General features: G+C 40.4%; 1 protein-coding gene across 1 annotated transcript in view; it reads right to left on the bottom strand.

The window, feature by feature from the left end:
* Window positions 1-491: 491 nt before the first annotated feature.
* The window catches only part of dok1b (docking protein 1b), a 31,870-nt gene continuing 4,631 nt past the window's right edge, over window positions 492-27,730 (bottom strand). The window contains exons 2-5 of the mRNA XM_038290131.1: window positions 9,537-9,851; window positions 9,130-9,217; window positions 8,872-9,044; window positions 492-3,176 (exon numbers count right to left, since the gene is read on the bottom strand). Of these exons, the coding sequence (XP_038146059.1) occupies window positions 1,848-3,176; window positions 8,872-9,044; window positions 9,130-9,217; window positions 9,537-9,851 (1,905 nt within the window). The 3' untranslated portion in view covers window positions 492-1,847. The remainder of the gene's footprint in view (window positions 3,177-8,871; window positions 9,045-9,129; window positions 9,218-9,536; window positions 9,852-27,730) is intronic.

The following is a 27,730-nucleotide window of genomic DNA, read 5'->3' as shown; positions in this document are numbered from 1 at the left end:
GTTCAACCATCCAACCAGCATTCATCACCTCAAATCAGGGATAAACATCTTTAAAAAAAAATCTCTTCTCTCTTTGAGTTTTCACTATATTAGTTTCCCCAACAGTTTCTCACTGCAGTTAAAATGCGTGGCGAGTCGGACACAAACCAGCCGCCATTATCTGTAGCCTGAGCAACCAAACAACACAATTAGCTGCAGAGAAAAGGAGTAGGAAGAAAAGTAAGAAAGAACGTCTTTGTTTGGGTTTTTTTTCTTTCTCTTTTTTTCTTTTTTGGACCCTACGCTTTAACGGTGCGATTAAGTGGTTGGAAACGGACTGAAACAACAAAAACAGAGTGGAGGAAGAGAAGTGGAGGATGAGGTCAGACTGTTTTTACTGTCACGGTCGCGCCAGAACAGAAAAGTCTTTTTCGACACGAATAACAGACTCTTGATTGGCTTGTGGACCAAAACATTGAGGGGAAGAAATGATTCTCTTTTCAAAGACCCAGTTTCAGGAAATATATTAAGCTTTTGAAGCCAGTTTTATTATCAGATACATTTACAGACAGCGCAGCTGTTTCTGACACACGTAGACACAAACCGACACATTATTAAAGTTTGATTAGTTTTGATATTCAGTTCATCTGGAGCTTCCAGGAATCTTGAGTCCATGCATGTTTTGGTAACTGGAGGTGAATATTTGATTTTTTGATTTACTTTACCTTATTATCAGATCAAAATACAAGCCGCTTTTATTGTTTGTGGTGTAAAAATAAGTTTTCCTCAAATATATTTTTCTAAATAATACATATATACATATATATTAAGACAGTTGTTAACTGTGAGTGTAGGTTGCATTTTCTTCAATAAACTGTTGTCATGCAAGTTGTATCTCCTCGAAATAAAATACAAAAGAAAATGTAAAATTAAATAAAAATGCTCATAAATTTGGCCAAAAATAATAAAAGAAAACAACCTTTTTTTCATTCTGTCTGAGGTCAATGTTGAAACGGAACACACAAATACCTTATATGGAAAGTGACATCACAGGGTGAAACATCACAGGGTGAAACAACTCCTCCTAAAGATTTTATATCAATTTAGATAAGTAAAATGGCGTAAAACAAGAAAAACAGCTTGTAACTCATACGTTTTTGTCATAAACTTAAGAATCAAAGAATCACTTGATTTTAGTTTTTCCATTACTGGTCTCTGATGACAAACCATTCAACAAAACATGCATAGAGCTTCTGACCAATTCCCTGTTTCCTATCCTAAAAGGACTCCCGTCCAGCTTTATCTTAGGAAACCCCCCAAAAATCCCCAAAGATCTTCTTCTGCTTAAGTCCTGCTCACAAACCATCAACTCCCGACCATCACATTCTCTGTTTCACATTACAAAGTTCAACGACAAAGAAGAGGCACAGTGCAAAAAATCTGTTTTTTCATGAGCACAGCAGAAAAAAAAGGAACCAAGTCACTTTCCCTCTCTTTCAGCTTGTTAAAGTGAAGGCGAATCCATTTTGCTTGTGTGTGTTGGAGTGAGGTGGCTGGCTCCGGCCGCACTGTGGCTTGAGGCGCCAATTATGGCTTTGCCCAGGCAAACACTCTCCCTCGCTATGACACGCACACAGGGTGGCCCCGCAATCACTGCATGCCACATTTGAAATGGCGCCCATAATGTGGTTTTCTCATAGTTGTGAGCTGACCCACTCCAGACCAAGTGACCTGGACTGTTCCCGCCCTCAAATGGAACAAATATGAAACGATAAACATCTTAGTCGCCCAGCATTTACTCTGAAGCTTCTCTTTTTTTGAGCAAGAGAGTTAAGGTTTGTTTTTAAATCTAAGTCATATTTAAGTAGTCAAATGTCTCCCAAGTTGTCATAAATTATATCAGGTGCTCTCAGGGGTGCATGGTGGTTCCTATTACACCACGTCAGAGCTGGAGGAGGCTTCTGTTTAGACACTTTGCTGTACAGCTCCTTCCCGCCTCCTCCTCCGGAGCTCCAGATATTGTTGTTGTTGTTCATGTTACTACCAGAACCCCCTTGTTTACCTGAGGGAGGAGGCACCGGCTCCTTCCGGGCAAATGCTCCCTTGTGTGGCTTGGGGGCGGTAGCAGGTTTGGGAAACTTTGGTGTTGGAGGTTGCGGCGATCCACGACTTAGACCCAGCAGCTTAGGAGAGAGTTTTTGGTGCTCTGACGGCTTCCCCAGGTATGCGGTGTCATAAGTTGCCTCTGCTTCGTCCTGTCTCCTCTGGCGCTGAGGCTCCAAGCGGGCCTCGTCATAAACGCTCATGCTAAGGCTGATGGGAAGGCTGCTGCTTCCTTTGGCGCAGCCTTCTGGTTCATCATATATGTGATCCACAGAAGGCCCAGCAGGTGGTGAGGCCCCCTCTCCCTGACCTCCTGGAGGTCTTTTGTTACTTATAACCCCCTTTCCGCCACCTCTTCCTCCTCCGGCAGCCCCATTCAGATTCAGTGCGCCTGTCCTCTGACTCAGGTCCATGCCTATATGGTCATACAAATGTGAATACAGGTCTGGAACCTTCTTGTTGTTGCTTCCTGCGGGATGATGATCCCCGCCTGAGGCGTCGTCTCCCACAGGTCGAAGGCGTGGAGTGGGCACAGGTGGTGAGGATGGGTTCTGACCCTTGATGGTGTCCACTGGGTCTGAATAAAGGCCATCACAGCTGGGAATGAGCAAACGGACAGAATCTGCTGGCTCAGAATAAAAGCTCGCCTGCTCATCAAGCTGGAGTACAACTTTCCCTGCTGGTCCTCTAAGAGATGGGGGTTCAGGCAAACTTCTCCCTTTGAGTCCTCCTCCGACTCCCTGTCCTTTGCCTCCTCCATCACCTCCCTCCCTTTTTCCAAGCACTCCATCAGCAGAGCCCGGCTTGCTGCCGCCCGAGTCGCCGTCCGCCTCCCGACTGCTGCAGCTACTACTGTCTCCACTTGCCGCTGTCGGACCGCAGCCAGGAACCGCACTCCGTATGTGTTGCAGTGACAAAGAGCCGTCGGTGTCAAAGTTCTGGGGGCAGCTGAGATGGCGCTCCTCTACTTGAGCCTTCTGCGCCTGGATGGCCAGGTCTACCAAACTGAAGATCTCGTTGCCTTGCTTTGTATCGAAGGTAAAATTGCCAGGGCCCGAGTCGCATCGGCGTCCGGCTTCGAAGGAAAACATCACCTGGGAAAGATAAAGAGGTGAAATGTATTTAGAGTGAAAGACACAGCAATAGGGATGAGCTTTTGCAAATGTTCACGGGGTTAAATGTAAGACAGTTGCATCTTTAACCGACTTTTAAACTCGCCTTTTTCCCTGACGAATGACACGTTACCATGGAATGCTAACAATAACTCTCTCTAGTTCCTGACAAAAACTCAAATAGTAGCAGTACAGTTTTTAATTATGAATTCAGAGGAGGAAAACATGTAATAATCATTTTAGGTGGAAACAATTTCCTGCGACATGCAGAGGAAGTATTTGTTTGTTAAACTGGGCATGAACTGTACGATTTTTTTGCCCTTTTTGGGACGATTTTCCAGTCGTGTGAGAATATTTTGGATCGGGTCAAGTTTGAGCCTCATCGTGCTTCCTGCGTTGTGTAGTATACAAGGGGTAATGAGGGGCGTCCTGCCTTGTGTAGTATACAGGGGGTAATGAGGGGCGTCCTGCGTTGTGTAGTATACAGGGGGTAATGAGGGGCGTCCTGCCTTGTGTAGTATACAGGGGGTAATGAGGGGCATCCTGCATTGTGTAGTATACAAGGGGTAATGAGGGGCGTCCTGCCTTGTGTAGTATACAGGGGGTAATGAGGGGCGTCCTGCGTTGTGTAGTATACAGGGGGTAATGAGGGGCGTCCTGCCTTGTGTAGTATACAGGGGGTAATGAGGGGCGTCCTGCCTTGTGTAATATACAAGGGGTAATGAGGGGCGTCCTGCCTTGTGTAGTATACAAGGGGTAATGAGGGGCGTCCTGCGTTGTGTAGTATACAAGGGGTAATGAGGGGCGTCCTGCGTTGTGTAGTATACAAGGGGTAATGAGGGGCGTCCTGCCTTGTGTAGTATACAAGGGGTAATGAGGGGCGTCCTGCGTTGTGTAGTATACAAGGGGTAATGAGGGGCGTCCTGCGTTGTGTAGTATACAAGGGGTAATGAGGGGCGTCCTGTGTTGTGTAGTATACAAGGGGTAATGAGGGGCGTCCTGCGTTGTGTAGTATACAAGGGGTAATGAGGGACGTCCTGCGTTGTGTAGTATACAAGGGGTAATGAGGGGCGTCCTGTGTTGTGTAGTATACAAGGGGTAATGAGGGGCGTCCTGCCTTGTGTAGTATACAGGGGGTAATGAGGGGCGTCCTGCGTTGTGTAATATACAGGGGGTAATGAGGGGCGTCCTGCGTTGTGTAGTATACAAGGGGTAATGAGGGGTGTCCTGCGTTGTGTAGTATACAAGGGGTAATGAGGGGCGTCCTGCCTTGTGTAGTATACAGGGGGTAATGAGGGGCATCCTGCGTTGTGTAGTATACAAGGGGTAATGAGGGGCGTCCTGCGTTGTGTAGTATACAGGGGGTAATGAGGGGCGTCCTGCGTTGTGTAGTATACAGGGGGTAATGAGGGGCGTCCTGCGTTGTGTAGTATACAGGGGGTAATGAGGGGCGTCCTGCGTTGTGTAGTATACAAGGGGTAATGAGGGGCGTCCTGCGTTGTGTAGTATACAGGGGGTAATGAGGGGTGTCCTGCCTTGTGTAGTATACAGGGGGTAATGAGGGGTGTCCTGCCTTGTGTAGTATACAGGGGGTAATGGGGGCGTCCTGCCTTGTGTAGTATACAGGGGGTAATGAGGGGCGTCCTGCCTTGTGTAGTATACAGGGGGTAATGAGGGGCGTCCTGCCTTGTGTAGTATACAGGGGGTAATGAGGGGCTTCCTGCCTTGTGTAGTATACAGGGGGTAATGGGGGCGTCCTGCCTTGTGTAGTATACAGGGGGTAATGGGGGCGTCCTGCCTTGTGTAGTATACAGGGGGTAATGAGGGGCGTCCTGCATTGTGTAGTATACAGGGGGTAATGAGGGGCATCCTGCCTTGTGTAGTATAAAGGGGGGATTTTTGTGGGGCGTCCCTGCCTTGTGTAGTATACAAGGGGTAATGAGGGGCGTCCTGCATTGTGTAGTATACAGGGGGTAATGCGGGGCGTCCTGCCTTGTGTAGTATACAGGGGGTAATGAGGGGCATCCTGCATTGTGTAGTATACAGGGGGTAATGTGGGGCGTCCTGCCTTGTGTAGTATACAAGGGGTAATGAGGGGCATCCTGCATTGTGTAGTATACAGGGGGTAATGAGGGGTGTCCTGCCTTGTGTAGTATACAGGGGGTAATGGGGGCGTCCTGCCTTGTGTAGTATACAGGGGGTAATGAGGGGCGTCCTGCCTTGTGTAGTATACAGGGGGTAATGAGGGGCGTCCTGCCTTGTGTAGTATACAGGGGGTAATGAGGGGCGTCCTGCCTTGTGTAGTATACAGGGGGTAATGGGGGCGTCCTGCCTTGTGTAGTATACAGGGGGTAATGGGGGCGTCCTGCCTTGTGTAGTATACAGGGGGTAATGAGGGGCGTCCTGCATTGTGTAGTATACAGGGGGTAATGAGGGGCATCCTGCCTTGTGTAGTATAAAGGGGGGATTTTTGTGGGGCGTCCCTGCCTTGTGTAGTATACAAGGGGTAATGAGGGGCGTCCTGCATTGTGTAGTATACAGGGGGTAATGCGGGGCGTCCTGCCTTGTGTAGTATACAGGGGGTAATGAGGGGCATCCTGCATTGTGTAGTATACAGGGGGTAATGTGGGGCGTCCTGCCTTGTGTAGTATACAAGGGGTAATGAGGGGCATCCTGCATTGTGTAGTATACAGGGGGTAATGTGGGGCGTCCTGCCTTGTGTAGTATACAGGGGGTAATGAGGGGCGTCCTGCGTTGTGTAGTATACAGGGGGTAATGAGGGGCATCCTGCCTTGTGTAGTATACAGGGGTAATGGGGGCATCCTGCCTTGTGTAGTATACAAGGGGTAATGAGGGGCGTCCTGCGTTGTGTAGTATACAGGGGGTAATGAGGGGCGTCCTGCGTTGTGTAGTATACAGGGGGTAATGAGGGGCGTCCTGCGTTGTGTAATATACAGGGGGTAATGAGGGGTGTCCTGCCTTGTGTAGTATACAGGGGGTAATGAGGGGTGTCCTGCCTTGTGTAGTATACAGGGGGTAATGGGGGCGTCCTGCCTTGTGTAGTATACAGGGGGTAATGAGGGGCGTCCTGCCTTGTGTAGTATACAGGGGGTAATGAGGGGCATCCTGCCTTGTGTAGTATACAGGGGGTAATGAGGGGCGTCCTGCCTTGTGTAGTATACAGGGGGTAATGAGGGGCGTCCTGCATTGTGTAGTATACAGGGGGTAATGAGGGGCATCCTGCCTTGTGTAGTATAAAGGGGGGATTTTTGTGGGGCGTCCCTGCCTTGTGTAGTATACAGGGGGTAATGAGGGGCGTCCTGCATTGTGTAGTATACAGGGGGTAATGCGGGGCGTCCTGCCTTGTGTAGTATACAGGGGGTAATGAGGGGCATCCTGCATTGTGTAGTATACAGGGGGTAATGTGGGGCGTCCTGCCTTGTGTAGTATACAAGGGGTAATGAGGGGCATCCTGCATTGTGTAGTATACAGGGGGTAATGAGGGGTGTCCTGCCTTGTGTAGTATACAGGGGGTAATGGGGGCGTCCTGCCTTGTGTAGTATACAGGGGGTAATGAGGGGCGTCCTGCCTTGTGTAGTATACAGGGGGTAATGAGGGGCGTCCTGCCTTGTGTAGTATACAGGGGGTAATGAGGGGCGTCCTGCCTTGTGTAGTATACAGGGGGTAATGGGGGCGTCCTGCCTTGTGTAGTATACAGGGGGTAATGGGGGCGTCCTGCCTTGTGTAGTATACAGGGGGTAATGAGGGGCGTCCTGCATTGTGTAGTATACAGGGGGTAATGAGGGGCATCCTGCCTTGTGTAGTATAAAGGGGGGATTTTTGTGGGGCGTCCCTGCCTTGTGTAGTATACAAGGGGTAATGAGGGGCGTCCTGCATTGTGTAGTATACAGGGGGTAATGCGAGGCGTCCTGCCTTGTGTAGTATACAGGGGGTAATGAGGGGCATCCTGCATTGTGTAGTATACAGGGGGTAATGTGGGGCGTCCTGCCTTGTGTAGTATACAAGGGGTAATGAGGGGCATCCTGCATTGTGTAGTATACAGGGGGTAATGTGGGGCGTCCTGCCTTGTGTAGTATACAGGGGGTAATGAGGGGCGTCCTGCGTTGTGTAGTATAAAGGGGGTAATGAGGGGCATCCTGCCTTGTGTAGTATACAGGGGGTAATGGGGGCGTCCTGCCTTGTGTAGTATACAGGGGGTAATGAGGGGCATCCTGCCTTGTGTAGTATACAGGGGTAATGGGGGCGTCCTGCCTTGTGTAGTATACAGGGTGTAATGAGGGGCATCCTGCGTTGTGTAGTATAAAGGGGGTAATGAGGGGCATCCTGCCTTGTGTAGTATACAGGGGGTAATGGGGGCGTCCTGCCTTGTGTAGTATAAAGGGGGTAATGAGGGGCATCCTGCATTGTGTAGTATACAGGGGGTAATGAGGGGCGTCCTGCCTTGTGTAGTATACAGGGGGTAATGAGGGGCATCCTGCCTTGTGTAGTATACAGGGGGTAATGAGGGGAGTCCTGCGTTGTGTAGTATAAAGGCGGTAATGAGGGGTGACTAGCCTCTCAGGACCACCTCCTGATCAGGACTCAAAAGGTGAGGAGAAGATCAAACATGGTTGAACTTCAGTCGGCCCCCGTGAGATGTTCTTGGGCAAATCCTGCTGTTGATGCAGATCTTTGAGCCAATTTACCACGACCTCTAGTACTACGCATGTGCAAAAAAGGGAATTCTTCTTCCAGATTGACAAGTCTGACGAGTACCCTAGTTTTTGGACGTGCAGTGTGAGCAGGTAGATCGCATCAGAGCGTTGGGCCTTACAGTGTAAAAATATACATTGTGAGCTGTAAACTTTTAAACCCTGTGGTTTCATCCTACAGTTTGAGCTGCAGCTTAGTACAACTATTAAAATATCGTACAGTGTGTGCCCAGCTAAAAGCAACAGGGAAGCAAGAGAGAGCAAGACTTTCATCAGCTAATGGGAAAGTCAAAGAGTGAAACCAAATTTAAGCCTCTGTCTGGCATAATACATGTAAATATTTCCCAACACAAAGTTTGAAGCACAGGCATCTATTGGGAAATGCCATAAGTTAGGTGGGGTTCCACATTCTGTTTTGATATGTAGCTTCGGAGATTGCATTTTTGACTTTGCTAATCATGTTAAACAATATCATAAAATATTTATTCTATCTTTTTTTTTTTCTTTTTTTTCAAATAATGCCACTACTCTGTCATGCATGCAGTGTAACATCATTTATGTTCCGGATATTAATAAAAAAAAATGCTTGCTCATAGAAAAAATTATTATGTGTGCTTGTTTATGTTATATTTTAATTAAGCTCTTTAAAAGATTAAATTGGTTGAGAGCTAAAAATCAGTCACATGATTCTGATCGCTGCACTAGAGTGGATGAAGGTCAGACTTTACATGAACCGAGACAAACCAAACAGCCAGTTTTAAAGGTCATCTGTAAGTTTTAGATCGTGTACTCGATCTGTGAAACATCAAACTGACACAAAAACCACCACAAACGGAGCAGCTAAAAATAATCTGACCACATCTATGCTATTCATGCTTCCTCCTTATGATCACTGTAGAAGCCAAAAAACTTCCTCTCTACGTTTTCTGTGGGGTTTTTGTGTTGTTGTTTGCCCGTGCACTCACCCGGTCCCTGCCGTATCTTCTTAGCAGCTTGTAAGGCCAGACCAGGACGTTCCTTTTCGTTTTAGGCTCCTTTAAAATCAGCGCCTCGTTTTCCGCTTTCAGCCAGTAGCTCCCTGCGAGCCCGCAGCGCTCAGACGCCTCCGTACGTTGAACAGTCACCCAGAACTCATTCACTGTTGAGAAAAAAAAGGTCAATTAGGGCCTGTGTTGCAGTGAGCAGCCAATTGTCATATGAGAAACACTAAGCCATATTCTTACCCTCCTCCCTTGAGTAATAGATGAGGTTTTCAGACATCTGCAGGTCCTTGGATCCATTACAGTCTGTCAGGCTAATGCCAGTCCCCCCCTGTTGCTCAAACAGACAAAGTCAACAACATGAGAGAGACATCACGTTATATTTATGTTAAGCTATTTCTGCACAGGTTGCTTTATCGTGTTTATTGCTTTAAAAGACCAAGGATGGACACCTGGAAATTAGGTAGACAGAGACAGAAAGAGCAGACAAATGCATTCGACACACACAAAGGAAGTCTTAAAAAATCCTTCCACCCACGTCTTAGTCACTGGCAGACGGCTCGTATTTCCTTTAAGCAATCAGATGAGTGAACTGGTCATCCTGTTTTCAACAACAACACAAAAAAAGGAGAGCAGAGCGGCAAAGATACCTGAAACGCAATGTCACACATGGTGTCCATCCACTCCTTCGCCGTGTTCTTCTCTGCCGCGAACACATGCGTCTTGTCGTTTGTTTCCACACAGAAAGCTGCCATGTTATCTTTAGGGCAGCTTTCGGTCAGAGCGGGCAGAATAGAGATGCACTCCGACAGGCGGATGATCTTCTTGTCCAACTTCCTGGTCTTCTCGTTGGAGCTGCTTCCCGAGGCCCCGCTGGAGCTCCCTCCTCCCGAGTCGAAGAACTCGAGGCGAGCTATGCCGTTTTGGCTGGCAGGGTAGAGGACAAACCAGTTTTTCTTCCATTTCTAATGGAAAGAAACAAAATGAAAGAGTTCATAAAAAAAATATAGAGGGAGGGGATGCAGTACCTGCTTAGACAGTCAACACTTCAAGGTAATTCTAGTATAGAGTCCCATATAATTTCAATAAAAAAAATCCACCATCAGGTCTCCACTGTTTCCATTTAATCATGAGTCAGATTTCATAAAATTCATCTGGGCCTTTAAGTTTTGATAAAGTGAAATATATTGAAATAAGCTGCAAAATAAGACTGAAAGTTGAATGTTATGCACGGTTTGAGCACTTTTATAACGTAATAACCATCTTTTGCCCAGACATGTACACTGTTCTCAGACTGTCAGTCACTTTTGATTCAAAGGGATGTAAAAATAGGCATTTACTTAAATTAGACGGTAAGCATCGAACACAGCAGCGTTTTTTTTGCCATTACGTCATCCCTGATCTGCTGCTCTGTGGGTGGCTCTTCTCTCAGACAGCAGAGCTCGTCAAAGCGCAAGTACAGCTTTACAGACAAGTGCAAAATAAATGTCCCTCATTTCGTCCCTGTTGAGACAAATGGCTGGCCGAGTACACCGTATGCAAAGCTGATGAGCATATGAGTTTCTGCCTGTGACAAACGTGACACAAATCTCAAAGGGTATATGACACAGGAACATTTTAAAGTTAATTTATCAAGTTGACTGAGTTGTTTTTTACGCTGGTAAAGGGTGATATAAGGCGTGGATATTTTTAAAAGCCAGCAACCAGCTTTCCGCTGAGTCACTAAGCCGAATTCTGTCATGCAGAGTCATTTTAAAGACACTTTCAAAGACTGACATGCTTATTTGCTAAGAAACAAGGAACTGCTGAAATGCATTTACAGCAAAACATGAAGTGACACAAAAACAGGAAGAAGAAAAAGATTAGAAAACATTTTTTGGTTTATGAGACAGCTGATGTTTAATTTCATTGCTGCAATGAAAAGAACAGAAACGAATACTTTCTCACTCATTAGGGATGAGTATTGGCATAGGTGTTCCGATATGATAATTGTCGCGATACTTGGGCCACAACGCAATATTATCACGATATTGCAATATCGCTTTATATTGCAATAATTGTCCTGGCTATCAAAATTTTATTTATAATAAAAAAGGAAGTGACGTTTATGCTCATCAGAAGATATTGATCATTTAGTTATTTTGGTTTCCGTGTTGGTTGGGTTTGAGTCAGTCCACGCCTTCCACTGTGACTGACTAATCTACAGTTATGGTGCTGCGTCACACAACAAAAAGGCTCCATGGTGCTATCTGCCAGTGTGACGGTGGAGAGGTAGCACATCTCCCCTCATGTTAGGTGAAAATGCTTCTTTTTTTATCGATACTAGGAACTGAAAGATCAATATTACATTGGGCAGCCAAAAATCATGATATATCGCCAAATCGATTTTTCCCCACATCCCTATCACTCTGAGTTTCTTTTTTCTTTTTCTTTTTCTTTTTGTTATAACCAAATTTGTTGAGTTTTGCTCAAAACGTGTCATGGTTTTGGTTATGTTATGCTTTACTTTGCTCCTTGTTTTCTAGTTTTTATTGGTTTAATTCCTATTTTGTTATTTCTAGATTTGTTAGTTCTCATGTTGTCCTCTGTTGCCCTCGTGTGTGTGTGTGTGTGTTCCTTTCCCCTTGGCTCCCTCGTTGTCTCCTCACACCTGCTCCTTGTCAGCTCGTTAGCCCTCCCTTTGTCTCTGTCAGCTATTTATGCTCTCCCTCTGCTCTCACTCTTTGTTGGTTCCTCTGTTGTTGCTGGTCCTGTCATCGCTGCAATTGTCTCCCCTCGTCTCTCCCTGGCTCCTTCTACGTGTTTGCCCTTGATGTCTCCATGGTTCTGGTCTGTTACTTTTTAGTTGGATTTTTGGACTGCCTTTGTTAACCATTTTCATAATTAAACTACAAGTATTCACCTCTGCCTCTCTGCCTCTGCATTTAGGTCCTCCAAACCTCAACCAAACCCTGACAGAAGGAACCAACAAAGAGTGAGAGCAGAGGGAGAGCATAAATAGCTGACAGAGACAAAGGGAGGGCTAACGAGCTGACAAGGAGCAGGTGTGAGGAGACAACGAGGGAGCCAAGGGGAAAGGAACACACACACAAGAGGGCAACAGAGGACAACATGAGAACTAACAAATCTAGAAATAACAAAATAGGAATTAAACCAATAAAAACTAGAAAACAAGGAGCAAAGTAAAGCATAACATAACCAAAACCATGACAAAAGGAGAGCTATCGTAATATTACAGTTTAAGCAATTGTTTCTAATCTGTGTCGTTACTTTCTTTGTTTAAAAGGAAAAAAGAAAAAAAAATCATAAAATCACATGAAAAATGGATGCCTTTCCTAATTTATCAACCCTCTAGCAAACTAAATAGGAATAAAATGGATAATGAGAGCATGATTTTTATTATTTTAACTTAATCTTGGGTCACAGAATGTTTTAAGACACATGCTGAAGTTTCAGCTATGTTGCTGCAACAGGGTGTGTAAAATTATTCTGAAATGTCGGTGAGAAGGTTCAAAATTAAACAATGGGTCGGACATAAAAGGCACCTCATAGATGTTGAACAGGAAATTGCATCATGTATATAGAAGATGATAATGGCTTCAAAACTAATTAATTTTTAATATGTCTGCTTACATACCAGACAGCAGCACCACAAACCGAATAAAAATATCAAACCACCGAACTAAACCTTCCAAGTTCAGCCTAAAGGTATAAAACTACCACCTGGTTACTAGCCTGGGTGCCAGTCCGAACTTAGTCCCGCCCACAAGGTTTGAGTTCGGGGAAGTTCGGTCTGGCTCTGCTCCATAGTAGCGCGAGTATTAAAGCCCACTGTCAGGCGATCCAATCAAATTGTCAGGGCGGGCTTTATACGATGATGGACAGATGATCAAGAGTAACGTTATCAACCACGTGACCAAAGCGCGCTTGGGTGACAACAATAATGGCTGCCGCTGGAGAGTTTGGGTGAGTAGATTCTGCTATTAGGTCTATTCTAGAAGATATCGACAGCAAATTAATTTTAAAAGAGGAACAGAGAAACGCGATCAAGTCTCATCTTCTTATTCTAGGCGTGAAACTGCACGCTTTGATTTTTGTGGACAACAACTATGCCTCGCTTAAGATACGTCACGCACTCCGTTGCTCTTATTGGTTGTAGGTCTATCCAATTGAGTGCAGAGGCATTTTTTTTCCTGGTTCGTTCAAAACACGCCCCATAATCACAGCTCTATGGAGCGGTATCAGACTCATATTCTGACTAGAATTGAGTCGGACTACGTCAGGCTACCTGGTTACCTCAAAAAGTCCAAAACAAAATATAAAAAAATGAATTAATGAGCTCATTTTCTGTTTTCCTCCATATTTAGTTTTAAAAAGAAAGGAGAAATAAAAAAGCTCTGTTTTTCTATAGTATTTTATGAAACAAATTAAAAAATGTATTATTCATTGTTGGTTTTAATAAAATAATAAATAAATTAATGATACACAGATTATTTTCAGGGACACATCACTAGCCGATATTGATTGCTCATATTAATACTGCTGTTATGTTGCAATAACCAGTTTTTACTGGTCTAGTTTTACATATCAGATGGGTACCGATATGTACGTCCATATTGTGTATCCCATGTTTATTTAGTTTTTAAAATCTAAATATGTCCACCCTGTTTTATGACGCCCCACAACCAGCAAACTCTTTGAATTCTCCAACCACCCACATCTCCTCAGACCACCTAGCTGAGCTGATCTCTGAGAAAGATTTAAATAAGCCTTATTAGTGTCAGAAGACCAATAAAGCACAATGACCTGCCAATGTCTCCCCCTCATGCTTAACAGTCTTTGACCTCCATCTTCCCTCGGATCTTCACCAAGTCTCTGCAGCTGTGTGATCATCTTCGTCTTTCTGAAGCATCATCACAGCTGGACCCAGTGCAGTTTGATGCAGTCAGCTTGGACCTACACCACCTCTACCGCCTAGATTTGTGCACGTCCGTATACTTTTATACTTCAGTATTCAGTCTGTACCATGTTCTTCAATCAATGTTTGGTGTGGCTCATCCACAAAACAGGAAACGCTCAAACTACAATTAACAGTTAGTTGGTTCTTCCATCCAATCATATATGCTTTTTTCAGAAAATCTTTTTCATAAACATTCTTATTCTTGGACATTGCTTTAACTTAGTTTGTTCCATAGTTTTACACTTCATTAAATACACAGTCGTTTCATTTTTGTTTGAGCATATAGGATTTTTAGGTCTAGCAAAAATAATTTCAAAAAGAGAACAAGGTCATTAGTATATTAAGCCTAAAATTTAGAGTTGTTGGACTTTTTTAAAGGTAATCAAGAAGTATTGGTAACATTTGCCTTATAGCTGAAGTGGTTAATATATTATGACATTTTAGAGTGCAGGTTAAAATCACAGTTTTTTGTGTAGTTTTCCATCCCCTATATCACTATAGAAATTAATCATCTGATAAAGTAGTGACAGTAAATTTAAGTTTGGGACATCATTCGAGAGCAATTAAGATCTATGGCCTGAGCTGAAAAAACATATCAAATGTTAAAAGGAATAAAAAATGGTGATTTCACAGCTTTGATTTGAACTATGCCACTTTTATAAGTATATATAATTAATATTCTTTATATTCTAGGGTCTAACTCTGGGGTCTGCAACCTATATAATCCAAAGAGCCATATCTATATTCAGTCCAGCTAATGAAACAAGTTTACAGCTGCAAATATTATGTGACCTTTTTCTTAAAAGAAAAAAAAGATAACTTACGTTTTAATAAAATCTCCCAAAGGAATTCTATCACTGTTTTAGGTTTATACATTTTTAAGGTTTTAAAGAGGAAAAAGAAATTTGGGAAAAGAGAATAAATACACTTCCAAGTATTTGGAGGGGGGAAAAAAGAAAATTTTTCCTTTCTCAAAAAGATAAGAAATACATATTTCAGTTATATTTAGAGTCAATTTATTTAGGAAATTCAATGCTATGTGTCAATGGATAAAATGCCAACCCGCATTAGTTTGCATTTCTATTTTTCCAAAGATTAGCTATAGCTGTTTTTCATTTTTTAGTCAAAGTGATAAAGAGCCATTGTTGAGTGTCTAAATACACCTGGTGAAGCTAATTGACATGCATCCAGGTTGATGTTGAATAAATGCATTGTGGAAATGTAGTGTGTATCTGTGGTACACATGCGGACATATTTAAATAATTTCAAATCCAAAAAGAGCATTTGCATGTGACTGAATGCATTTTTTCATCCATTATAGAACACTAAAAAATACCCAAGACTCAACTAGCTTGTTTAAAAAAAAACTATCATGTACTAATTATTGCTTGAGCCACTAAAGAGCTAATGCTAAATCCCAAAACTTTTAGATGCAGCAACCATTTGGCAGATTATATCCTTGTCACACTAATTTCCTTTTTTAATTTATGCAAAAACAATATCAAACTGTATCTAAAGCTGTTATCAAGTCAAATAATAAATAGATCTCAATGATTTTTAATTATTTACTACATTAAAGTCATACTACAAACAGCAGTATTCTGTAATAACTAATGATTATGTGTCATAAATACTTTGATATAGTTACAGCTGGATTGTAAGTCACAGGGAACAGAGAGAAATAGTAATGGAGAGATAAAAAGTTTAGCATTAGGTGCGAAATTTTGATGTCTTTTCTCAGGGTTTATACCACAGCTTACAGGAAAAATAGCAAAATTATGAAGTATCCCTGCTCCTTTGTAGTAATAAAATATGCAACATGCCACTTTATTTGTTTTATCTGTCCATAGATTGCAAAGCTAATGTTCAGGGCAAGTCAGTTTATTTTTGGACTAAATCTGAAATCTATAAAACCCAATATGTTGTCAACTTCTAGTAGAAAAAAAGGTTCAGCAGATGTATAAGTCAGACCACTAACAGTGGGGGATCAGATTGAAAGAAAGTGAACGGTTATATTTTAGTCAAAATGATCCCTCCAGGTCTTTATTTTAGCCGCTGAGGCTTCATGTAGGTGGAGTGTGGTGATACAGCAGATCTAGTTTGACTGGTGCTGCACGTTAACATTTGTTTGAATCAGCAGGAAGAGACCACATGGATGATATTAGTCAGCACATACACATTTACCCCTTAAATCACAAGCTGGTTATTTGAACAATTTCGCAGCTGTGGAAGTCTCAAACAGCCATTAATCGTTATTATTATTTTCTTTTTGCTTGTCACGTTCTAGTGATTCTGCAGAAAGAAATCTACCAGATAGTTTTAGTTATCCAAACTCCAAATGTATATTTTTAGACCTAAAGGAATTTCTTCCACCTTTCTTCTTACTGCTTTGAAAAGCTAAACGACTTAATACAAGCTACTGAATAATGAGGTGAACATAATTATCTCTTCAAATATTTACGTCTTTTAATTAGAAATGAAAGAGGATGCAACTAGATTCACATCAAACGCCTAACTTCTTATTAATCCATGAGAAAATGTGAACTTAATGAAAGGAGATCAAACATTACGTGTCTTTGAGATGTGTTTAGTGTGTTCTGGGTTTTCACTATTTAATCTGCATCAAAATCACCTTTTCAGTTCATAACCTGTAAAAATCTGCACATTTCTTTAGCTTAAAATAACCTTGGTTATGCTTCAAATTAGTAAATCTATCTATAAGTGCATATATTTCATTATAAAATAACATTACTTGAACTTTCAATAGATTACAGCTATTTCTGAAAGCTTCTTCACCTAGAATATAAGTGATAAACAACTTTATGAAATAATTAAAAGCTTTTTAATGAAATGTTTTAAATATCCAACAAATATCAGTGGAGACCCAACAGAACCATGTGATGTACTGTTTGTGTTACAGTCAAGTCAACAGCGTTTGTCTGTAAATTTACACCTAATTTAAAAGTTAAATAATTTAATGTTTCCTCAGCATATATTACATTATAATAACACCTAATTACAACAAATCCACAAAAGGATTTATTATAATGTGTTCAATCCTTGTTTACAGATGTTTAATCTTTATTGAAAAATCATAAATAACTATACAAATTTTCTAAAATAAAAAACAGAAGAGATCTGATCTGACCCATGGCTTCATGTCTGTAAACGACACACAATCTGAACATTCAACAAAGATTAGAAGCAGCTAAAACATCACTTTAATTTATTGTGACCATTTATTTTATCACTCAAAGGGGCAAAATTACTATAACTTGAAAGAGTCATACTTATCAAGTCAATTAAATTGGATTAGTTTGTCTATAAAACTGAAGTCCCAAACAATTCGTCTTGAGTTAAATCTAAAGAGTCAAGTCTAGTTTTAGTCACTGCTTTTGCAACATGTGTTTTTCTCTTTGAAAACCTAAAAAACAGCAATAAAAATTATGTTTAAATGTAAATATTTATCAGAAAATCATGAGCTTTCTTGTCATTAAAACGTCATCTAATCCTTGCGGCTCTAAATTGGTTTATTCAGCTGGACTGATCACAAAAAATTACTCTTTGCATTGCAAAGGTTGCAGCTCATATTCTGCATATGAGGACTTTTCATGCTTCATAGCCCCTGAAAGGGTTAAAAACACATTTCGCATCAGAGCTTTATCTTGTTTTACCCTAAGGAAACAACGGTTAACAATGACAACTTCCTCCAAGGGGACAAACAATGCAACACTGAACAAAAACAGAGAAGGCAGGTGTGTTGGTTAGCACACGTTCATATGCATATATTTACAGGAAAAACCCTTTTTTTCCAGTCCAGCTTCATTTGGCAGTCCCAGCAGACCATGCTTCTTTGTATCACGTTAGTCACAGAGTTTAGCTATGCCGCTACAGTTACTAACAAAGCTGAATGACAGTCAGACAGAAAGAGAAGAAGCTTGTGACAGGAAGGTCAGCAGTTTTTTTTTTTTTCATAGCCTTATAACCAGCTGGGAAAATCCAGCTGAAAGAGGACAAATGAAAAACAGCTGCAGAACTTTATATCGGCTCTAAATCAGAGGGATGTTCCCTTTACTTAACCGTCTGATAATAGTTAACTTATAGCTATTGTAAAAAGAAGGCATCTGGATTTCAACATGACCTACATGTGGGTCAGTGTTTGTCTGGGGAAACTACCATCATATGTGACTGTGTAAGAAATGCCATGAGGGATATTTGTTGGTCCAATATGAGTTACTTTGTTTAAAAAAAACACACATAAGATCAATTTAGAAACTAAAAAATATGCTGCTTTAAGAGTTGTGTAGGTCGTAGCAACACTAGCAATCGTCTATACAAGATAGTAAGAGAGAGTCACCATTTGAATGTTAATAATATCATTATAAGTCTAGTTATTCCCAAATATGTCAACATTTCAGCTAGAATCTAACTGAAAAACAAACACAAAAAACTAAATCAACACCCCTCCATCAATTATAGGGATTTATGGTAAAGCCAAAGAGATCTAGTCTTTAACAGGTTCTTCATATGAATTAAAGGTATAGTGGAGGATATTAGCAAATTTTTAAAAAGTCCTGTCCTCTCCACTGAAAAAAAAAATGCATCTGCGCCTAATGCACATGTCAGAGTGTGAACAAGCACATTTCTCCTCATGCACCCTCTGTTTAAAAGTTGCTGTTTGCATCGCTCATACAAACTTACTTTTCAAATGTTGATTAGCAATTTTTCACTATGTCAGATTTAACACCGGTAAGTGAAAATGGGGACGAGCCTTAAATAAACATATCAGAATGAATGAAAATTAGGAGGACCACTTATTTTGATGATCCACCAGCAAAAAGAACATCCTCCACTATACCTTTGCCTATAAAAAAAAAACATGACTAGTATAGAGAAGCATGGTTTTAAAACCTAAACACTCACTTTTGGTTTCTATTAAAAAAAAAAAGGAAAGTCGCAGTCACATGCTGCTAATTAAGTGTGCTTAAAAAAAAACAACCTTCAGCAAGTATGTAAACCCATTACTGTATCACAGCAGTGCTTTAAGTAGATTTTATTTATTCTGGGCCATACAGATGCTAAAGCGGAAAGACATCAGTAAAGACCTTAGATAGGTTAGTAGCTGTCTATCAAGGCCTTCATGGCCATTTCCAAACTATTTCAAACCAATTTTTAAGGCTGTAATAGAATTATTCAAAAGCTGAAACCAATCTAAGGCAACACATCAGAGAAATTACAGAAAATACGTATCAAGCTCTTAACAAGAAGGGTAAACCCAACAAAATACCCAACATGGTACAATTAAGAAAACAGTGTCGGTCTGACTAAAAGCTTTTTGGATCTTCTGAGCAAACCGAAAGACTTCTCTAACAATGGCTTATGGGCAGGGAAGGCCAAAGCAGATTGTTATGACTCTAACGATGTTTATCAATGACAGGATTGGGGTATCTTGTATTTGTTAGGTTCACAATGATCTGAAACTGGGTCGGCAGCAGGACAATGATCCCAAACCCGGCGGTGGATCTATATCAGAATGCTGTAGTAGGTGTGTCCCTGAGAAAGCCAAGACCTCCACATGACCTTAAGATGTTCTTAAGAGAACGGCACAGAAAGAAAGAGCAGGCCTCAAAGAACTTAAATGAAGTTCCTCTACAGAGGAAGGATGGCACAAATTAATTTAAATGCAAAACGACAACGTCAGGCTAAGGAAGTTCTACCATCTTCTACGTCATGGGCAGCTTTTTCATTTCACTGTCGTTTCTTTCTTGAAATCAATCATTCTACACCATAAAATACACTTTCATGTCAAGTAAAAAGGTGTAATTTCTTCAAAGTTTCATGTCAGGTGTCGATAAGGGTTGGCATGACTAAGTGTGACTTCTGAACTGAGGTAAATGTCCGTATTTACATCTCAGCATCGGGTTCTGGGGGTAGATAAAGCACTTCAAAGCTGTCCTCTCTACTTTATCATTCATAGCATGAAAATAGACAGCATCTGAGTCCGTCCAATTATAGATTTCTAGTATTTGCATGATAGCACAGGTACAACTATAGCCACAGGGTGTATTTATCTCATATCTACAGAGTTCTTGTTTGTCCTCTCTGAGGTTTTGGTTTCCAGTTGTGTTTTTTTTTTTTTATCTGAGGTAAAGACACAATCGACTGCCTTCAGACTTTAAAGGTTCTTGAGTTAAATATGCCACTTTTGACATTTATAACGAACTAAAGCATTCCGTTTTTTAAATTCATTTCATCTGCATACCGAGCGTAAACATTATGTGCCCCAGAGGACAGAAAATATATCTCCGCTTCCTTCTTCTGCGTCCAGAAAATGCCTTCAAAAACGTCCATCAATCCGTGCCGCTTACACGGACCATCTCTTGACGCCTTCGCGCAACAGTTTTTTTTTCTCGCCAGGGGTGTGACAATGTAAGCCATGTTGCAACGTGGTCCTGAAATGTGTATGAAACGGCTGGGCCATATAAGGCAGCGGAGCCTTGCACTGAGTGGAAATTATGCAAAAAAATGAAGGCAGGGAGAGGGACAGAAACTTCCACACTGATGTAGCAACAACCTGCTGAAATTCACCGAAATAAACAAGATGCAAATGAAAGTTCGTTGGCTTTCGATGTAATAAAACAAATAACCTCCAACTAATAACATAAAGGCCTAAAAATACACCTAAAAAAAGGTTCTAATCATCCGGTGTGAGCCACACTGTTAAATTAGGCTACAGTTACACACTTATGAAACCCTTTCCAGTCAGAGTTAAGTTAGTTATTAGAATATCACCAAAGGTGCTCATGCATCCATGCAAAGTGACGTCGTCACTAAAACATGTAGTCATCTGTGCCAATTTACCATTTACCTTTTACCAGTAAAGAGTAACTGAACCGATAAGCCTGTGGACATAAACATGGCCGGAGCAGAAACACAGCTTTTTTTTTTTTCTGTAGGCCAACTAAAGAGGGTGAAAGTCTTCCTGTTTATCAGAGAATGTCTGCTGCTGCTTGTGCGTGTTAAGGAGACAAAAAGGGGTTGTTTTTGAGAAGGAAGGGAGGAAGGGAAGAAATCTGCTTTAACCACAGGCTGAATGAAAGCATGTTTTAACAAAAAGACCTCTCCAAAGTCATCTGCTGAAAGACACTTGGCATGATTGGTCTCGCATGTTCGGATCATCACATGTCACGTCAGGTCAGTGAGTCAAATCCTTACGAAGAAAGAAAGACAATCCTAAAGTCCACAGCAAATTAAAATAGATGGACATTTTTTTATGTGCTATGTCTCTACCTGCAGCCCTCACAATAAATAATCCAAAATAATGAATAAAACCTTTTATAGGTCAGAAAAGCACATCTATTATTAATTTTTCCTGCAAAAATTCGGCTCTAGATGATTCCATTAAAAGGTGAATACAGCTAAACCATACATCTAAATAAATATAGGTTAGTTTTAAATAGTTTTGTGGGTCTATCAACCTTTAATTAGAGATCAGCACCTCCAGTGTCCTAAGAAAAGCTAAATTTTCTGATAAATCATTGTGAGAAGTGTTTATATTGTTTATAGATGGTAAGTGTTCTCAAACCATTAAGAAAAAAAGAAATAAAATCTTGTTAGAATAGAATGAGTAACTTACCATCTGAGCTTTATGACTGTAATTAGGGCTGCAACTAACGATTATTTTGAATATCGATTAATCCGTTGATTATTTTTTCTATTAATTGATTCATAATCGTATAACTAATGGATCCTTAGATAGGATTTTGATGCAAATGTTAAACTTTTCAACAAATTTGGCATACCTCATGCTTTAAGTGGGTTACTCTGTCAGCTAAAGGCATGTATATATATATATATATATATATATATATATATATATATATATATATATATATATATATATATATATATATATATATATACACTCACCGACCACTTTATTAGGTACCCCCTGCTAGTAACGGGTTGGACCCCCTTTTGCCTTCAGAACTGCCTCAATTCTTCGTGGCATAGATTCAACAAGGTGCTGGAAGCATTCCTCAGGGAGTTTGGTCCATATTGACATGATGGCATCACACAGTTGCCGCAGATTTGTCGGCTGCACATCCATGATGCGAATCTCCCGTTCCACCACATCCCAAAGATGCTCTATTGGATTGAGATCTGGTGACTGTGGAGGCCATTTGAGTGCAGTGAACTCATTGTCATGTTCAAGAAACCAGTCTGAGATGATTCCAGCTTTATGACATGGCGCATTATCCTGCTGAAAGTAGCCATCAGAAGTTGGGTACATTGTGGTCATAAAGAGATGGACATGGTCAGCAACAATACTCAGGTAGGCTGTAGCGTTGCAACTATGCTCAATTGGTACCAAGGGGCTCAAAGAGTGCCAAGAAAATATTCCACCAGCCTGAACCGTTGATACAAGGCAGGATGGATCCATGCTTTCATGTTGTAGACGCCAAATTCTGACCCTACCATCCGAATGTCGCAGCAGAAATCGAGACTCATCAGACCAGGCAACGTTTTTCCAATCTTCTATTGTCCAATTTCAATGAGCTTGTGCAAATTGTAGCCTCAGTTTCCTGTTCTTAGCTGAAAGGAGTGGCACCCGGTGTTGTCTTCTGCTGCTGTAGCCCATCTGCCTCAAAGTTCGACGTACTGTGCGTTCAGACATGCTCTTCTGCCCACCTCGGTTGTAACGGGTGGTTATTTGAGTCACTGTTGCCCTTCTATCAGCTCGAACCAGTCTGGCCATTCTCCTCTGACCTCTAGCATCAACAAGGCATTTCCGCCCACAGAACTGCCGCTCACTGGATGTTTTTTTTTTTTCCGGACTATTCTCTGTAAACACTAGAGATGGTTGTGCGTGAAAACCCCAGTAGATCAGCAGTTTCTGAAATACTCAGACCAGCCCTTCTGGAACCAACAATCATGCCACATTCAAAGTCACTCAAATCACCTTTCTTCCCCATATTGATGCTCGGTTTGAACTGCAGGAGATTGTCTTGACCATGTCTACATGCCTAAATGCACTGAGTTGCCGCCATGTGATTGGCTGCTTAGAAATTAAGTGTTAACGAGCAGTTGGAGAGGTGTACCTAATAAAGTGGCCGGTGAGTGTACCATATATTTAATACAATTTAGATTTAATTACTGCTCAAGGTGGCTTGCTCTGTCAACTAAATGCAAATTTTCCGGTTTCTATACTCCAGTTTAACGATTAATCAACTAAATTAGATAACGATTATTTCAAAAATTTATTAATCCCATATAATCCGATTAATTGTGTCAACCCTATCTGCAATAAAACCAATAAATGAAAAACACTTACAAAAAAAGCTTACAGTTACAGTGTCTGTTTATGTATCAGACGTCACATTGCACTATTGCATATTTCCCTGTGTGAAACAGCTGCTTATTACTGTCTTTTAATTACCGTACTATCATTGCTTTGATGGCATAAGCAGCAAAAATATCACCTTTTTATATTCATTGACTTGTTTTTTTTTTTTTTTATGATGACTAATAGATGAATATTTGGCAATGAGATGCACACCACCAAAATGAACATGTGTGCATGAGCTGCCTTATAGACAAATAGAAACAGTACAAAGTTACGTATGCAGGAGCAAAGAGAGCAGGATGGCAAAAGAAATGTCCTGGTTAGAAAATTGCCATCTTTTAGTTTTTCTGCGTCTCCCTCTAAAGGTAATTTAGGTTTAAATTAGCAGCCTGCAAACCACACACCCAAACAGGGCTTTGTTGAGCATTCATCTCAAACTACCCGTAGTCTCCTTTGTGTTTAGTCTATGAGGTAAGATCAGATAATGAGGCAGAAAATAAAAATTGTAATGACCTCCCTCACGGTGTTGAAATTAACAGAAAAGGATTATTTATCCTTTATAAAGACAGTGTTACCATGTGTTAGATGCTTTTTGCTCGGATTAGGATGACAAGTAAAAAACAAAATAATCCAACCAAACCTCTACCAACTCAGCAAGGTGAAAAAAGATGTACTTAAGTGAGAATTAAGGTTGAAAATCACCCACATAGATAAAGCTGGTAAACAATGTTTTAAGGTTGACCAGTGAGTCAATTGTGATTGCTTTGGTTTGGTTTTCTACCATGGGTATAAAAATCGCACCCTCAACAATTTGTTTGGTTGAGGGTGCGATGTTTGCTGATACTAAATCCCATAATTTATTTCATAATTCTTCAATGAATATTGTGTGGAATAATCAGCCCATCTCACTCAATAATTAAGGTTGATGCACCTCATAAAAAAACAAATATGATTTAATCATTTTATTGCTTAAAGGCAAAAGAAAGTTAACTCTGGGCAAATCATTGTATTTGTAATATGATCGGAATTTAACAAAATACAATTCTCAAATTGCAGACGCTGTATTTCTCAGTCCAGCAGTAATAAGCTTAAAATGGGTTTGCAACCACACAGAAAGAAAGTCTGGCATGCAGACTTGTGCATGCTAGTTGAATTTAGCACTTTTTTTGCACAAAAGTTAAAGCAAAGTCCTACAACAATGGACACTGGACAGGAAAGATTTCTAAGTTATGAAAAATTGAAACCCTGCAATAAAACATCTACATGCTGGTGGTCAAAAAAAAAAAAAAAATTAATTGCATTATTTGGTTTAAAATAGTCCTAATTATCATTTTTAGCAAAATCATACAGCCCTAAAAGGCATTTAAATAAACAAAACATAATTATATCTTTAAAAAAATATTAAGATATTATATACTACAGTCCTGTGCCTTGTGAATTTAGAAGACATTTTGTCTTCATTTTTGCATCATTGTTTTTCTGTTTTGTTCATTTAATCCATGCATAGATGTGAATCAATGCAATGTCACACCCCTATTAGCGTTAGCTTGTCAATAAATACAGAACCATAAAACGCAGAGGAAGCACAATTACAGAAGCATCAATTAGATATTAACATCTGTATCGGTCCAAATACTGAAGGATATTATAAATAAGGTGTCAATGAAAATGGGCCTGATTAATAGGAACATATGCATTTAGTTGATTTCTATAATTAATTTAGATTAGGTTAAAAGAAAAGTTTACCTGTTTATGGGCATCTGTATGTGATTTAATGCATAAGACTGTAATATACACGGTTAACTATTAGCTTTTAGGAAGTTAAAACAATTTACCGTTTTTATGACTTCCCTCTGTGACCTTATACTGATCTAAGGTCGGTTTTTGGGATATAAATGTGTGCATCCATTATCCTGCTTGCAGCCTCCTAACAAACAAAAAATAACGATTATAATATTGCTCTTGTAAAGTATCAGCATCAGAAAATATCCAAATTCAAGTATTGGAACTGGATCAAAAGTGAAAGAAAGCAAATCATTGCATCCCATCATACAACATAATGATTTATGGCTTATCTAAAGTCTGCTGAAAGAGATAAAACTTAGTTTAGGGTGTTTGTAATTTTCAAAAAAGGGTTAAAAACATTTTGATTATTCAAAATTCAGTAAAAATTCCAATTCATTATTACAATATAAAACATTTTGGTTTATCTATTAAAAGTTGATATAATTCATTTCTAATTTAGATAGTAATGTTTGTTTTTTGTTTTTTCTTACAATCTGAATCAAAAACTTTAAAAAAAATTGGAATATACGGTAGGAAATATTTTCATAGACCAAATATAAACTAGGATTCCATATTTGTGAAAGATCAGATAAAGATATAAGTGATATACATCAAGTTATAAGCTTTGACACTCTGGCTAAGGTACTAAATAGAAACCAAATATTATTCTACTTCTACGTTATTAATACTCTTATCTAAATTTTAATTTAACTATTTAATATGAAAAATATGCCGTCTATGAGCCTGAATGTAGCTCTTCTCCTCTCAGTTATAACAGTACCTCCGTCAAAGGCCTTCACTATAGTTGTAGCTTTAAAACTTGCAAACTTAAAGTTGAGTTGGCCGAAAGGAGTACCCTAGATCAGAAAAATATGAATGTGTTGCTTTTCTACTAAAGCTGAGAAGTCACAAATGATCATCTTACAGTGCGTTTGTTGCTGTGCAATCATTGGCATGTATTTCCTTTGACAAACGAGCCGTAATATAGAAAGAGAGACGTTCACCTGATGGGGTTTGATAATAATTATATTAGAATAATTGAACTTAACTGATCTCACATTGGAGACATTTACTGCTACATTTACTGTATGTAACCCATCTCCTTGGGGAGCAGTGGGCTGCCATTGTGCGGCGCCCGGCGAGCAATCGGGGGTTAAGGGTCTTGCTCAGAGACTCAGAGTGGCAGTCTGTGGGAGTGGATTTCAAACTCACAACCTCAGGATTCCAAGCTCTATGCTCTAACCACTAGGCGGCCACTCCCCTTGATGCATAGTTTTCAAATAAAAGTGGATTTTCTGGGTTAGGCTAAACTTTCTGATCCCTATTATTATCATCCCTGTTGGTCACTTAATTTCTCCTCCACCGGGCAGTGCCTGCGCCATCTTTGTTTACAGTCGCCGAGGTCGGGTAGTGACATCCTATGGACAGCATATCCCATAATGCTTTGCGAGGAGAGCTCTCCGAGCTTTAGTGACCGTATGAAACAGTAAAAACACACATATACGCCTGAAAGTGCGCATGCGCAGAAAAAGAAAGCTAACGGGACGAGCATGTAGGACGGCTTTACGTAAACATATCACCACAATGATTGACAATTAGGAGGACCACTTATTCAGGTGATCCACCCGGAAATAAAAGATCGTCCTCTATATATCTATATAATTAAACACGTAGACGTATTCCAGCTAACAAAATAAGTCTTCATTTTTGCTTTTAACATTTTATCATATTTTTTAAACCAAAGATTTGTTGCTTTATGGTGTAATCTAGGATATTTGAGACATTAAGGGACCAGCTTTCTGAACATAATCTATGCTGGAATAAATCTGTGAAATAGGTTTTCTAATAAGTGTTTTATATTTGGCTTAAAAGACCTAATAAAACTTTTCTAACCTAAAAAACTTACACCATGAATGATAAATCCATATGATTTAGAGCTTTTTTTCATTCAAAAGGTCCCTTAGAAAAATATTAAACAATTAATAAAATAAAAGATTTATAGAAAACGTTTCATAAGCTACATTTTTTGTGACAGATCAAACATATGCATAAGCAGCTCATACAGGTGCTGGTCATAAAATTAGAATATCATGAAAAAGTAGATTGATTTCAGTAATTCCATTTAAAAAGTGAAACTTGTATATTATATTCATACATTACATACAAACTCATATATTTCAGATGTTTATTTTGTTTAATTTTAATGATTACAAATGACAACAAATGAAAATCTCAAATTCATCATATCAGAAAATTAGAATATTGTGAAAAGGTTCAAAATTGATGGCCCCTGGTGCCACACTCTAATCAGCTAATTAACTCAAACCACCTGCAAAAGCCTTTAAATGGTGTTTCAGTCTAGTTCTATAGGCTACACAATCATGGGGAAGACTGCTGACTTGACAGTTGTCCAAAAGACGACCATCGACACCTTGCACAAGGAGGGCAAGACACAAAAGGTCATCGCTAAAGAGGCTGGCTGTTCACAGAGCTCAGTGTCCAAGCACATTAATAGAGAGGCGAAGGGAAGGAAAAGATGTGGTCGAAAAAAGTGTACAAGCAAGAGAGATAACCGCACCCTGGAAAGGATTGTGAAACAAAACCCATTCAAAAATGTGGGGGAGATTCACAAAGAGTGGACTGCAGCTGGAGTGAGTGCTTCAAGAACCACCACACACAGACGTATGAAAGACATGGGTTTCTGCTGTCGCATTCCTTGTGTCAAGCCACTCTTGAACCACAGACAGCGTCAG

Source organism: Cyprinodon tularosa, unplaced genomic scaffold, assembly GCF_016077235.1.
Source record: "Cyprinodon tularosa strain WSP-4 unplaced genomic scaffold, ASM1607723v1 ctg276, whole genome shotgun sequence".
Classification (NCBI taxonomy): Eukaryota; Metazoa; Chordata; class Actinopteri; order Cyprinodontiformes; family Cyprinodontidae; genus Cyprinodon; species Cyprinodon tularosa.
Note: the sequence above shows the minus strand (reverse complement) of the source record. Positions and strands in the feature narration are given on the sequence as shown.